The sequence below is a fragment of the Oryzias melastigma genome, linkage group LG1 (assembly GCF_002922805.2).
Source record: "Oryzias melastigma strain HK-1 linkage group LG1, ASM292280v2, whole genome shotgun sequence".
Taxonomy (NCBI): Eukaryota; Metazoa; Chordata; class Actinopteri; order Beloniformes; family Adrianichthyidae; genus Oryzias; species Oryzias melastigma.
The window spans coordinates 4,090,585-4,104,903 of NC_050512.1; the positions used below are offsets into that span (position 1 = coordinate 4,090,585).

General features: G+C 43.5%; 1 protein-coding gene across 1 annotated transcript in view; it reads right to left on the reverse strand.

The window, feature by feature from the left end:
• myh11a (myosin, heavy chain 11a, smooth muscle) overlaps positions 1 to 14,319 on the reverse strand; it is a gene marked incomplete in the record, with an annotated part of 33,603 nt that overhangs the window by 1,695 nt on the left and 17,589 nt on the right. Inside the window, 34 exon segments of the mRNA XM_024260044.2 lie at positions 1,543 to 1,715; positions 1,799 to 1,907; positions 1,980 to 2,188; positions 2,268 to 2,391; positions 2,469 to 2,557; positions 2,635 to 2,763; positions 3,514 to 3,675; positions 3,750 to 3,962; positions 4,034 to 4,246; positions 4,324 to 4,572; positions 4,690 to 4,842; positions 4,915 to 5,019; positions 5,097 to 5,303; positions 5,382 to 5,526; positions 6,004 to 6,216; positions 6,526 to 6,697; positions 6,788 to 6,911; positions 6,996 to 7,133; positions 7,220 to 7,426; positions 7,918 to 8,049; positions 8,166 to 8,274; positions 8,394 to 8,554; positions 10,019 to 10,088; positions 10,183 to 10,304; positions 10,460 to 10,653; positions 10,733 to 10,847; positions 10,926 to 11,099; positions 11,177 to 11,350; positions 11,430 to 11,582; positions 11,663 to 11,781; positions 11,873 to 11,968; positions 12,120 to 12,263; positions 13,044 to 13,142; positions 14,190 to 14,253. Of these exon segments, the coding sequence (XP_024115812.1) occupies positions 1,543 to 1,715; positions 1,799 to 1,907; positions 1,980 to 2,188; positions 2,268 to 2,391; positions 2,469 to 2,557; positions 2,635 to 2,763; positions 3,514 to 3,675; positions 3,750 to 3,962; positions 4,034 to 4,246; positions 4,324 to 4,572; positions 4,690 to 4,842; positions 4,915 to 5,019; positions 5,097 to 5,303; positions 5,382 to 5,526; positions 6,004 to 6,216; positions 6,526 to 6,697; positions 6,788 to 6,911; positions 6,996 to 7,133; positions 7,220 to 7,426; positions 7,918 to 8,049; positions 8,166 to 8,274; positions 8,394 to 8,554; positions 10,019 to 10,088; positions 10,183 to 10,304; positions 10,460 to 10,653; positions 10,733 to 10,847; positions 10,926 to 11,099; positions 11,177 to 11,350; positions 11,430 to 11,582; positions 11,663 to 11,781; positions 11,873 to 11,968; positions 12,120 to 12,263; positions 13,044 to 13,142; positions 14,190 to 14,253 (5,060 nt within the window).

Consider the following 14,319-nt stretch of genomic DNA (forward strand, 5'->3'; position numbering starts at 1 on the left):
GGGAGGCATTCCCTGCCCTTGCACCTTCCAATTCCAACATTTTTTACGGAATAGTTTTCCAGTGATGCTCGAGGAGTTAAAAGTCAATACATCAAAATCCCTAGGAGGAGTTTAAATTTGAAGCTGATACTAAAGGCGTTTTATTTTTAGAACATTTAAGATAGCAATCTCTTAAGGTCAAATGTAAATGAAACTTCTATGGTGGTTATAGATTTAACCTCATAGCATGCGTGAAATTTTGTGAATATTGCTCAAATAAAAGTTTTATTTTACCATATTGTAGGAAAATGCAAAAAATCGCCAAATTTCACAGTTTGCCATGAAATGATAGAAAAGCTGTAGGTCGAATAGCCATCCAATAATAATTTCAGAACTTCCTTTTGACATCACAGACGTGTGTTTTGGTTTCATTAATGGATTTTGATGTATTTTTGTCAGCCCCATATGAGATTTTAGTCCCTTTTTTTTCTTTTTAACAGTTTTACCTGCTTAGATGTCATCTTTTTATATATGGAAGTTTTTCCAGCCACGTTAAGTGTGCATTTACTTGTTGCAGTCAGTGACTGCTGCGGGCCGCAATTATGCTGAATCCATCATGACGCAACTCCACTTTTAACCCTTTAAGACCTGAGGCATCGCCGGTGACTCTTAAACACGAAATGTTTAACGTACAGTAACTTTTCAACCGTTAACACAATAATTCCAGCAGATTTTGAAGGAGAAAAGCGGCTCGATGAGTAAAGAACATGAACACTGGAGCTCCGGTTTTAAAGGGTTAACCACCAGCTCTGTGAGCTAAAAATGAGAGAACCACAGAATCAACAGAGCCCCTTCTTCTTTTGAAAAAACTTTGGTCTGTTTAGCTTTAAATACATGTCCAAATTACAGAGGGCCATATGATCAGCCAAGACTGAAAGCAACAAAAACTCATGACAGAAAAATAGTCCTTTCCCCTTTTATTTACAAGTTTTCTGAAGCAATAATGAACCGATTTCATTAGTTTTATTTATGATCGAATTTTTTCAAAGAAAACCCATTTTTACTGTGTGACAGATGAAGTCTCAGCACCCAAGTTATCAATTTTCTGCTTTCACACTCTTTCATCCGTTCTCTTCGATGTCTGGATAACATGTGAAAGCCGAGCTCATGTTTCAGTGAAATAAAACCCCTTCCTGACCACAGGGAGCTGTCACTGGTGACTGTCTTAGTACACCAGCCTACCAGGGATACTCCCAAGTTCCAGATGAGCCACTCCGGTGCAGGAATGTAAACGAATGAGCAGTGAGAACTTTTGGCTCAGGTGTACCTACTGTGTTACTCCTTAGGCTCAGGGTTGCCTCTGTAATAAGAAATGGACAGGATGTTGTTTTGCTTTGTAGTTGTGGATGTAAAAAAGTCAGTTTGTTTTGGGAATATTTTGTTTTTAATAATTTTTTTTTAAATGCGATTTATTTTTTGTTTAAACCCGCCAGAGAACACGTCCTTTTGCGAATACGACACAAACATACTTGTAGGTGGCGGCAGACTCCCTCCTCTCCCTACCTGAGCTTGCTCTTCAGTGAGGTGACCTCGCGGCTCATGGCATCGTTGGCTTCGGTGGCCTCGTCCAGCTCACGCTGCAGCTTCCGGCGGGCAGCGGTGGCACGCTGGGACTCCTCCTCCGACTCCTCCAGCTGCCGCTTCAGCTGCTTCATGCGGGAGGTGGCCTTCTCCGCCTGTCGTTTTAACAGAGGGAACATCCATGCCTTGTCTGATCCTCATTTTTTTTTTACACAGACACTACAGCTTAAGGCCTTACCTGGTCCTTGTACTGCTCTGCCTGTTTTCTCTCGTCCTCCGCCTGCATCATCAGGTCTTTGAGCTTCTTGTCCTTTTGGCGCAAACTCTTTGCGGTGGCCTGCTTGTCCCTAAAGAGACGGACAGAAGCATAAGGTGACTAAAATCAGAGGATCTTCCAGTCCGACGTTCGCTGTCCTCACCTGTTCTCCTGCTCCAGCTGCTCCTCCAGCTGGGCCACTTTGGCTTCCAGGGCAGTGATGGAGGACTTGAACTTGGACTTGACCTGGTTCTCCATCTCCAGCAGTTTGGCCTTTAGCTCCTTATTCTGCCTCTCCATCTGCTGCCGGGCGCTCTCGTTCTTCTGAGCCGCGCTGCGCTCCGTCTGCAGGTCATTGTTCAGCTGATCCACCTGAAACACATACAAACAAACACTCTTTAAGAGCTCATTTTGCTCTGCGGCACTAGAAGCGCTTCTCCACTTTTGCCACCTGCTGTGCGCTCTTCCTCAGTCTATCGTTAAGGATCTCCATGTTGCTCTGCTCTTCTTCCAGCTCTTCCTCCAGCTGGGCGATCTTCGCTTCAAGGCGCCGCTTCTCATCTGCCAATGCTGACCTGAAGACAGCAAGCAACAGTTTTTAGTCTCCCAGTTCCTTCTAAAGTTAAATCTGTGGCGTTAATGTTTCACTCACTTTCCAGAGGCGTTGCTTGCCAGTTCATCAGACAGTTCATCTCTCTCAGCTTCAGCCTGCTTCTTGCCCCGCTCAGCTGCAGCCAGTTCCTACAAGCAGAATGCTGAATCATCACCTCCTTGGAAGCCTCAGTCTGCAGAGAAGCTGTAAAGATCTTTAGCGTTACCTCCTGTAGCTGGATGAGCTCAGCTTCCAGACTCTTGGCTTTCTTCTCGCTCTCCTTCGCAGTGATCAGCACCTCCTCCCGAGCAGCACGAGCATCCTCCAGCTCCCTCTGGTAGTCCTTCATCTGGGCCTGAAGACAGCAGGAGGGACAGGCAGAAAAACAGTCGTTACACCCAAAAACTACTCCCTTAAATATGGACAGATTTGAAACTACTGTATCAAAAACAAAACTTTGAAAGCTTGACACACAAAACAAAATCCTATTTTTTTATTCACAAAGCATTCAACTAATTCAATTTGATATACCAGATCACAGTTTGCTTCAGGACAGGGTCAGATCTAGCCAGCCCCTGTTGGGGGTGCAAACATAATATCTGGGGGGAGTTTGTATATACTGAGAGGTTGGGATGTAAAATCTTCCCAAGCCACTAAAATGTCCTCCTCTGATGAAAATTGTGTTTTTTTGAGTACTTAACATGTGTGTGTGGGATTTTTCTCATGAAAGAGAACAAATGTAATAAGAAATCATTTAGTTTTTGTATTTCCGAGTATTTCTCCTTTTAAATTGCAGTCAAACTGTCTTGGACAGACTCTGTTTGAATGAATGATCTTCTTTACATCACAACAGCTCTGCTGCACATGCACTAAACCCTCATCTGGCCTGGCTAGCGTGTCTAGTTCCAGTGTGGAATGAGATAATTACCTCAAAATCTAATAAATGATCAATTCACTGATGCAACAGGTAGCCATAGAATATATCTAATATTTGAGAATTGTATGAGTGGATTCTTCAATTTTTGTGCTTTGTGTTTCCTGTCCCCATGCCTGCATCCTATCATGTATCTAAACCACCTCCTCTACTGGGTTCCTCCACTCTCACCTGGAGTTTGCGAAGCTGCTTGATGGCTTCATCTCGACCCTTATTGACCGTCTCGATCTGTCCTTCCAGGTCTTTCATGTCCGTCTCCAGCTTCTTCTTTGCCGCTGCTGCCTGAGCCCTCTGTTTACGTTCGTCTTCCAACTCTGTCTCCAGCTCACGGACCTGCAGTCAGCCAGTTGCCTCAGGTCTCCGTTTCAGTTGCTCTACTGAAGGTGAAGGCTCGAACTGCTCTTTACCTGCTTGATAAGCTGCCTCTTCTTCTCCTCTCCCATCTCATCCCGCCCTTGGAGGTCTCTTTCAAACTGGGCCTTCAGGGCCTGCATGTTGACCTCCAGACGCAGCTTGGCGTCCTCTGCTGCCTGCAGCTCATCCTCCAGCTCCTCCAGCTGGGTCTTCATCTCTTCCACTTGGGCCTCCAGGCCTCGTTTGGACTTTTCCAGCTCGTGAACCTGCCGAGAACGGTATTAATATCGACAGCCAGAAACTTTTGCTTAGTACTGATTGGCATTTTGACACTAACATTTTTTCCCACGTCGTCCTTGGAGCTGACCAGGTCTTCCATCTCCATTCTGAGGGCCTTGTTGGCTCTCTCCAGCTCTTCCCTGCCATCCTGGGCCTCCTCCAGAGCCCTCGCCAGAGATAGCGCCTTGGTCTCCTTCTCCCTGGCCTCAGCCTCCGCTCTGTCCCTTTCGTCTGCATATTTGCTGGAGATGCTCTTCTCCTCAGCCAGCATCTGATGGGTAACAGAGGAAAAAGATTAAATCATTCACTTATTGATGTGTGTATACTCAGTTTTGCCTCTGCACAGACCTGGTCAAATTTCTTCTGCTTTTTCTCCAGGTTTGACACAATCTGTCTCTGATTGTCCAAATCCATCAGCGTATCTTCCAGCTCCTGCTGCAGGCGGTTCTTGGTCTTCTCCAGCTTGTCGAAGGCTGAAGCCTTTTCTTCAAACTGAGTGTTGGCCGACTCCAAATCTCTCTGCAAGCGTTTCTTCCCCTCCTCCAGTAGCTCAATGTTTCCAGACATCTCCTCGAGCTTCTTCTTTGAATCTGACAGCTGCGTAGAAAGGAGAGCTGTTCAGAACCTGCATCCGTCTCCAGCCAACACAAAGACATCCAGGAGATTTTTTTATGACAAACATGGAAAACTTGAACTTCCCAGTTGTTTCCTGACCTGAACATTGAGGGTGGACACATGTCTCTCCACGTTCCTCTTGGCCTCCATCTCCTCCTCAAGCTGCTCCGTCAGGCTGTTTTTTTCATCTTCTGCTTGTCGCAGTTTCGTAGATAACTGGAGTTTCTGGCGAGTCTCCTCAGCCAGCAGCTCCTGTGGAAAGTGTCAACAGTTACTGACTTTTGTCACAGAACTCCTGTGTTCCCTGAAGGTTCGAGTTGTTACCTGTGAGTCCTGGAGTTGGGAGGAAAGGCTGGAAACGTCTTTGCTCAGTTTGATATTCTTGCTTTCAGCCTCGTTCAGAAGGTTTGTCACGCTTTCCAGCTCCACCTGCGCAGAGTCAACATTTGTGAGCCTGAAAATCCTTTTTGTTTCCAAGGCTGACACGAGAACCGAAAGAGACTTACCGTCATCTTGGAGCAGCGCTCGTTCAGCTCCGCCTTCTGCTTCTCGCTGTCGCTGAAGCGTGACTGCAGGTCTGCCACTTGACCCTCCAGCTTCTTCCTCTTGTGCTCTCCTTCTTGTCTGGCCTGAGTCAGCGAGCGCACCTCCATGGTCAATTCGGACGTCTCCTTTTCCAGAGCTTGTTTAGCTTTCTCCAGGTTTGTTTTTACCTAAGCACAGGAGAGCAGAGAAGATGTCAATGTGTTCCTTGGGTTATGAGGACAGATTGGGAATGGACCCCGGCCTACTCGTTTGGACTGCTCCAGCTGTTCGGTCAGCTCCTCCACAGCCTGGGTGTGTTTCTGCCTCATCTCCTGTGTCTGAGACTCGTGAGTGCGGTTCTCCTCCTCGATGGCTCTCTTCAGCAGCGTCACCTCCTGCTCACGTTTGGCTCTTAAAGATTAACAGAAACACTTTTCAAACTTGTGTAGCATGAATAAACAAGTCAGATATCATAATACAAGCACCATTTCATATAATCTGAATAAATAAAGCCATAAGAAGATTATAAGGATCAGCCGGGAGCAGGGAGACTTTGGCCTGTCCATTCTGTCACATCTGAGAGCTTTTTCATATGATGTTTTTTTCTGTTCCTGATTCATCACGATTTGAATTAAGAAATACTGTTTAAAATTTAAAGTCTTCTCTATATGTCCTTCATCGTGCGACAAAATGCTGCTAGAACATGCTAAAAACAAAAAAAGGATGATTTTCATTGGAGGAGATTTATAAAACTGATCAAGTTAAATTTTAAAGAATCAGTGTGACCCAAAAAGTTGCACATCCCTGTTTATAACACTTTGCGATAGGATGATTTTAACAAAGTTTTGCAGCCACTTAGACTTGTATACTTGAACTCATGGTGCGGACCTCAGCTCCTGCTGTGTGGCAGTGGTATCCAGCGTATCCTCCAGCTCAGACTTGAGGGCCTCTAGCTCTTCTCCAAGGTCTCGTTTGATCTTCTCAGCCTTGTTCCGGGCCGCCCGCTCAGAGTCCAGATCCTCTTGTAGGTCGGAGATGTGTCCTTCCAACTCCCTGATCTTTTTCAGGGCATTGTTCTTTTGAGCAGTCTCATCCTCCAATCTATAACATTAAGAAAACAGTAAAAGTGTTCGTTAGATAGATACTTTATTACTCCCAAGGGAAATTATATGGCAGTCTGTAGCTCCAGGTCACTCACAAGATTAAAACAATTAAATTATAAATAAACAAGTAACAAATGTGTTAAAAGGGGGAAAAATATTAAAATTAAACAATTAGCCCAATAAAAACAAAACAGCTGGACAATCAGGGTGTCATGTCCCCACTTCTCGTGAGCGAATCACTTTGTAGCATACATGTGATTTAATTAGAACAATTTAACAGTAAACTAGAGTCATGGATGATCACCACCTGGCCAAGGCGTTCTGTAACTCCTCCTCCTTCTTAGCAAGCTGAGCTTTGAGATCGGCAATCTGAGCCTGCAAGTCTGCCAACTGCTCCTGAAGGTCATTGGACTCTGCCTCCAGTTTGCGTTTAGCTTTATCAAGCTCCTGACGACTCTTTTCTTCCTTCTTCAAACGAACTAGAGGAGGAAATGATAAACACAATGTTTTTGCTTGTTTTCTGAGCTTCAATTCAACAAAGACGTCAAGGGAGCATAACAGAAGATTACCCTCCAGTTCAGAGATCATGGACTCGTGCTTATTTTTAAGTTTGGTGAGATTCTTTGATTTCTCCTCTTCCTCTGCCAGGCTGGTACTGAAGTCAGCGATTCTTTCCTCCATCAGTTTACGTTCCTGAACACATCAGACAGGTCATCTGGATGTTAACTCTTCTGACCAAAGCTCACAAAGCTGAAAAACGCTCATTTTAAGACTCACTTTCACAAGCTTGTTGTTTTGGTCTTCCATAACTAGAATATCATCCTCCAGCTTTTTAATCTTTCCGTCACACGCAACCTTCTCCAGCTGAAGCTTTTGGCGAGCGTCCTCCTCCTCTTCCAAATGTTCCTCGAGTTCCTAGAATTTATACTTATATTTAATATTCTGGTAAAGAAACAAAAACAAACGAGAGAAAATGGGAGTTAAGGCCTTGCTGTGTGGACCTGCATCTGCTGTTGCATCTTCTTCTTGTCCAGCAGCAGTGTTTGGGCGCGTTCCTCCTCTTCATCCAGCCTCGCCTCCATCTCGTGGAGGATTTCCTCCAGCTCCTGCTTCTTGGCGGCCAGACGGACCCTCATCTCCTCAGCTTCGGCATAAAGCTCCGTCTCTGCCTGAAGCTGCTCCTGCAGAGCGTTCCTCTCCTCCACGGTCTTTGAGGAGGCAAATTATGAATGCCAATAAAGAGAAAGACTAAATAAAAACTAAAAGCTGGGCCAATAGTTTGAGTTCTATTTACAGTCTATTTTTTTATGAACTGCATTTAGGAAAGATTTTCAAAGTACAAGTTGCTCCATCTCCATGTTAAGTAGCGTTGGTTAATTTAAACATTTTTCCCAGTTTTTTTAGGCTAATTTGGCCTTTTGCTAATATTTTAGCTTTATGCTAGCTGTTTTGGCAAAATTAGACTTTTTCAGCTTTCACTTTCAGCGCTTTCAGCTATCAGCTTGAGCATTTTTAGCAATCAGTTTTAGCCATCAGCTCTGGCATTTTTAGTGGCCACATTCAACTTACAGCATTCACACTTGCATTATCACAGGTAATGCTGCATATCTAGTTATCTCTGCAGTTCTTATCATTTGTTGACTGATGTGACATGAGTTATGAATAATTGCAATAACAAAGAAATTTGTTTCATATTTACCTGAGTATGTTTCAAAGTGATTTCTTTTAGCTCCGACTCAAATTTGGTGGCCACGTCTTTGGCTTTTTGCAGCTCCTCCTCCTTCAGAGTCATCTCCTCCTCCTGCCGGGTCACTTGCAGCAGAGGCTTGACCTTTGGTTCAGAAGAGTTGTCTCATTGAGAAAGCAGGTGACAGAAGCATTTATGCTAAATGCATTCATCACTAACGAGGCCACCAAAACAGGGCTGGACTGAAAATGAAAGGTAACCTTGGTGAAGAGTCTCCACCACTGCCAGTTCCTGAGTTTGAGGTAAGCTGCACAGTTCCTCTGGATCACCTTCATGGCTGTCAGCTGCTGCTGCCTCTTTGCAAATGCCCTTGAAGTTACAAGCATGTCATTACACAATCATTTCAGGAAAACTAAATGTATAGCAAGAAAAAAAAAAAAAAAAAAGTAGCCAAAGTGCAGACTGTGTAGAGAATTATGTTTTCATACTTTCTGGCCAGGAAGCCTCTGGCCTGAGCCTGGAAAGCAATGATGATCACAGTGATCTTCAAATCTCTCTCCTCCTCCAGCTGAGCCAGCACTCCTGTGCGGAAGAAGATTTTACTCTGGCCGATTCGGTACAGGTTGGGGTCCAGGTCCAGATGTTTGATCTACACAGACAGAAGAGCATTGACATCACATCTGCAGTAAGGTGATCTATGGCTTTTCAAGGGACCTGGATGACATGGATCTCTTATGCTTGGTTTACAATGCATTGCAGAACTGATTTATCACTGATGAGATATTATGAAACAAAATCTAGACAGATAAACTCATTGTGAGGTATTTTCTAGTTCTGCTTGACAACTGCTCATCCAGCATTATTGGCGGAATCTGTGCTGCTTCCCTACACCTATGGGACCGCCCTATAGCGCCAAGCATAGGGGCATTTAAAGCTATAGTAGTGTCCAAAAGTTTTTTTTTTGCTTAGGAGGAGTTAGGGCTGGATATCCCTCTACCAGTGAGATTATCTGCATTGCGCTTGTGGTGCGGAGTACTAACGCATTTCTTCACATAGGTGTGTTCTGAAGCACAGAAGTTTACATTTAATTGTAAGTATTTTATTAATCAATGTGACACTTGAAGGAGTTTTTGTTTTAGGGGGACTTTTTAAAAAACGATCTTTTCCGAACACTGGTAGCTACAGGCTAACGCAGATGACCAGTGACTTATAGATGACAAACTCAGGCGGGAGTAACTTCTTAATTTGAAGACTCTGGCTATATTTGAATTCCTTCACTACTCACTATATATTGTAGTGCTGTCCAAATCTACAATTTCAAAATCGAGTGCACTAGAAATTTCACAGAATTTTTTTGCGAAAAACTAGGGTGCATCAATGCTCACCACATTAGCAAATATAGACCACAATGCATTGCTGTTGAACAACTTTTGTGAAAAAAATGGGTTTAAATGCATTTTTTTACAAACCATCCACATTTTCCTAATCAGAAAACAGTGAAGTCACTAATAGACGTTGTGAAATGTTTGTATTTATTTGATTTTTACTTTGTGAAATCGTTGACGTCATATCCAGTGTTTAGCAAATCAAAAATAAAGTAGTGAGCGTGGTGTTCAAATTGCTTTTAAAATCCAGGGCACTATACAGCTTCACACTAAGATTTTTGAGTACTTGAGGATTAGGAATTTGGATATAGCCACTATTTTTTCCCATATTTCTCTGCTTGGAGGGATAAATGTAGGGGTAAGGAGAAGCTGTAGGGGTAGGGAAGCAATTAGGATTTGGCCAATGACATGCAAGTAAGAGAACAAATAAGGAACAGAAATCTAAATAGATCAGATTAATTTTTCCCCTGAGAACATGGAGATGAAACTCCCTTAAAAGGGACGCTTCTCCAGGAAATGCTATGACCTTCTATAAAACCTGTGTCATGCTTAAAATGAAACAAACCCAAACTCCGCCTGAGGCAAAAACAAAACAAAACAAAACAAAAAAAAAACCACCCTTTTGTTCCTGTCATCTAGCTGCTCAAAACGCTCAATTGGTTTATGAAAGTCACATCTCTGAAGTGCACAGGGGGAGAAGGTGGAGGAAACCATAAAAAGGTGTTCACCATGATACAGCAGGCCTGTTTGCCATCCATAAAGCCTTTGGGAATTGCACTTGCAGCAAGGATCTCGTATCTGGAGAGGGAAATAAGAGATTATTCAAAGTTAATACGAAAAAAAAAAAAATGGAGGTACTTCTGAAACGCAGTGCACTTCATGCTTCTTTTACCGTTGGCGGAACTCCTGGAAGACAATTCTGTTGGGGAAACCTTGTCTGCAGATTCGTATTCCCTCCAGAACACCATTACACCTGAGCTGCTCCAGGACCAGGTGTGCATCCAGCTTCCCTGCCTGAGAAGAGCAGATTTCATGAGAGGTTAGTTTGGCTTTGTTCTGGTAATATCACCGAAAGGGTTGCTTACATTTTTCATTATAAAATTCTTAAGTTTTCCTTAATAAAAAAGTATCCCAAACTATCATTTTGAAATCAAAGCCAGCATCTTTACCCTCTTCTCGTGGTTAGGAATGATGCATCTGACAAAGTTGGGCTGTGTGTTGTGCAGCGTGGTCATAAGCTTTGCCAGAGACTCCTTGTACAACTGTCCCACTGTGCGGAACATCCCCTTCTTGGTCTTTGAGGCACTCGGCATGGAGGTGTCTGTCATTTTGGCTATCGTGTCCAGACCAACCACTCTGTCCGCTGGGAGACAAAAGCAAGAATGCGTGAAGACGAATCATACATTTTCCAGAGCTTCAGCGATGTAGCAGATGTGTGTCACCATCTTTCCAGAGGTCCTGCACAAACTGGTTGGAGGAATTGTTGAGAAGTGCTGTGACGTTGTCATTGAGAGGGTCCATGTTCTTCGTGAGCCACGCGGTAGCGTTGTAGTCCACCTAAAATGCCAACAGCATCACATCAATTTTGCTCAAGAAGAGACAGAATTCCAGCACTGAATGAATGAAAATGGTTACCTTTCCAGCATAATGCAAAATGGAGAATTCTGTTTTGTCCTTTAGCTGTTTGGATTTGGCAAATTTCACATGGTTCCCTTGTGTGTTCAGGAGTTTTTCTACAAAAGAGATATCTGTTGCTTTGGGGAACCAGCACTCCTCGTCTAGCAGGGCCAGTATGCCTGGAGGGTTGTTCTGAAGGAGACTCACAGTCAACAAATATTCTAAACCTAAGTTTATCTGCAAGAAAGGATTGTGCCAGGATCACTCACTGGTCTCTCAATCAGCTCAATGCAGGGCTGCAGGTCAAGGCCGAAGTCAATAAAGTTCCATTCAATGCCCTCCCTCTGGTACTCCTCCTGCTCCAGGATGAACATGGTGTGGTTGAAGAGCTGCTGGAGCTTTTCGTTTGTGTAGTTGATGCAGAGCTGCTCAAAGGAGTTGTCCTGCAACAACCAGAACATACCATGAATTATCTTTTTCAAAATTATTGTTCACCTTCTCCAATTTCAAGAGTATGCCTACTTCAAAGATCTCAAATCCAGCAATATCAAGGATCCCAAGGAAGGAGGCTCCTTGACGCTTGGTCTTATCCAGGGCTTTGTTGACTTTGCCCAGGATCCAGCGGAACAGTCGCTCAAAGACAGCCTTAGCCAAAGCTTCAATAGCAAAGTCAGCCTTGGTGGAAAGGAGAGTGGAAAAGGAGTGAGAGGATTACAGACCAGCTGCAGTTACAGACATTCTGGCGTCTGCAGTACCTGTTCTTTGGTTTGAGCCTTCTGCACCACCTCCCTGCCAACTTTTATTCGAGGGGTGAGGATGGCTCGAGTGAAGTCCGTCACATTGATGCCCTGCAGATGACACACCTTTTGGGCCGCTGGGAACAATGAAACACACAGATATAAAATTGTCAAACTGCTAAAAAACATGATTGGGTTTGTTGTAGAAGAGAAGTGATGGTGTCAGACCAGTGTTGTCAGGCATGGTGGCCTGCTCCTGGTTCCTCTCTTTCTTGAACTCAATATTTCCCAATTGCATGACTGTGGAGCAAACCTTCAGAATTTCTGCAACAGAAGCACCAGATGGAGGAAAGTGCTACCTTAAAGGTTACATAGAAGCATCATCAGAGATGCAGGAAAACACAGCAACTATTATATTTCTCTCTCCTTTCTTTAAAGCCGTGCAAAAAGAAACAGCTGAATGAAACACGGATACCTATTCTCTCCTCTTCAGTCAGGCCCATGATCTGCATGGCCTCCATGGTCTCCTCAAACATCTCATCGTCCTGCTGGCCAGGGATCTGAACATGGCCTGCGCTCAGGAAACGGTAGTTGCTGAAGGGCTCCAGAAGTAGCTCCTCTAAGGAGAAACATGAAGGCAAAGACAGACCACCTCAGGTTTGCTTTGGCTCGTTTTTGTCTTTACTCGTGTAAATAAACACAAAATAATTGATTAACTTGTATTCAGCACTGACCAACCAAACAGTCTATGATTGTACTCTAAGAATTGAAATGGAGATAACCCATCAAAAGTTTCATCTTTACTATAAAAAAAATACATTAAATGGTTAACTAAAAAAAATGTATTATTTTTTTAGTCTTGAATTTGATCTTAAAATGTTATGAGGGCTACAGTGTAAGGGCTGCACTGCAAAGACATCAGATCTGCTGAACTTTCCCGTTTCTGAAGGAAGAACTAATATTCAGATGCATACTTTTAATGGCATCAGTAAGTGTATAAGTTTATGTGCAAATGTGTGTGTGTTTGTCATTTTGTACTATTTGGTCTCTACATGTTTACATTAACTACTGTTTTAAACTTGGTGATGTTTGGCTTGGATGCAGCTGCTCAGCCATTGAAACTCTTCCACCAAGCTCTCTTGATGTGTTGAAGGTGACATGAAGTTTGGAGGTCCGTTGTGGCTGACTGCATTCAAGAGCCTCAGCATCTTCTGAGCCTCTCTTTAGGTTTACCTGAGCTCCTGAGGGATTTCATACATCTGTGGTCATAGACCTGATCGAAACATCTTCATTCAGTTGTTTGAGTGGGTGAATCTTTTCAGCAGGAACACCATTAGCTGTGTCTGTCCTGGTCAAACAAACCATAAATTCAAACCGGTGAGATTTGTCTTCTACTCACCGCGGAGTTTGTCTTTGGCCCCAGCTATCATGTAGTAGAAGATGTGGAAAGCTCTTTCGGTCTTTGCCTGTCTGATGCAGCGAGACTTCTCCAGCAGGTCTAAGAGTCTCAGTTAAAGAACCAAACTGTGCTTTTTGCTCCAGCAAGTGAAGTATTTCAGCTGCTGTTCAGGTTTGGTATTGAAACCATCTGCATGAAGCGGTATTAAATAATTGAGGTTCATGAACTATTAGAGTGTATTCAGACTGGAGAAGTAAGTTGGTTTGGATCGACTCCTGAGTCTTGCATTTAGTCTGTATTCAGACTGCTGTCAACTGGACATTTCTGTATCAAACCAAGGCTTGTAGACAAAACCATGTGACTAAAGATCTATTCATTCATTGGCCATAAGTTATGAGGGAGGGGCAAAACAACAAGAAAAAGAATAATGAAAGTCCTATGTTTTGCAATCCTGATTGAGACATCTCTTAACAATTTTTAACGTCTGTATCAACGTCAGGTTCAACTATTTTTATTGCTGCTTTGGTACGATGGAGGCATGCTGCAAAACTCTTACTGAGAAGACAACACTGATAAGTGTTTATGACAGATAGTCTGGAAAACAGTGGGAGAATCAATGTGGATCACGGTAAAAGTTGTTTTAATGAGTCTGCATTCATCCAAACACATTCAATGAGTTGCTGTGTCTCATCGTTGCTCCTTATTTGTTTGTGGCTTATGGTTGCTTCCTTTCTACTCTGTTTACATCCCATAATGTCCAGCTACGGTGGATGTTTTGATTCAGCAGTTCTGCTTCAAGCTTGGAGTCTATTCAGATTGAGGAACCAGAGCTCAGTCAGATTGGAAAAAAACAGAGAATGCCTCAAAATATATGTCTGAGAGTGGTTCCTGGTCCTGGACCAGGATCCACTTGGATGCAATCAGGCTGAAAATGTGTTCTGGATTATCAGGGGAAATGAACTCTGGTTCACTATAAGCCAACCAAATGTGTCCAGTCTGAATACACCTTTAAAGAGTGCTGAAACTATTAAACACGTAAAACCAGTTCATCTTTTTATGATTCATAGTAAGGAGAAGGTGAAGGTGTTACTGTGAAGGACCTCACAGGAGAAGCAGAATTCCAACCAACTCCTCAGATCAGGATACAAGTCTCAATGTTTGCTCCAACGATGTAGCCGGTCACGTCAAAGTTGATACGGATGAATTTTCCCTGACAGACGCACAGAGAGAACAGATGTTACAGGAGGCAGCTTCATAACTTTCTAAACAAACTCCT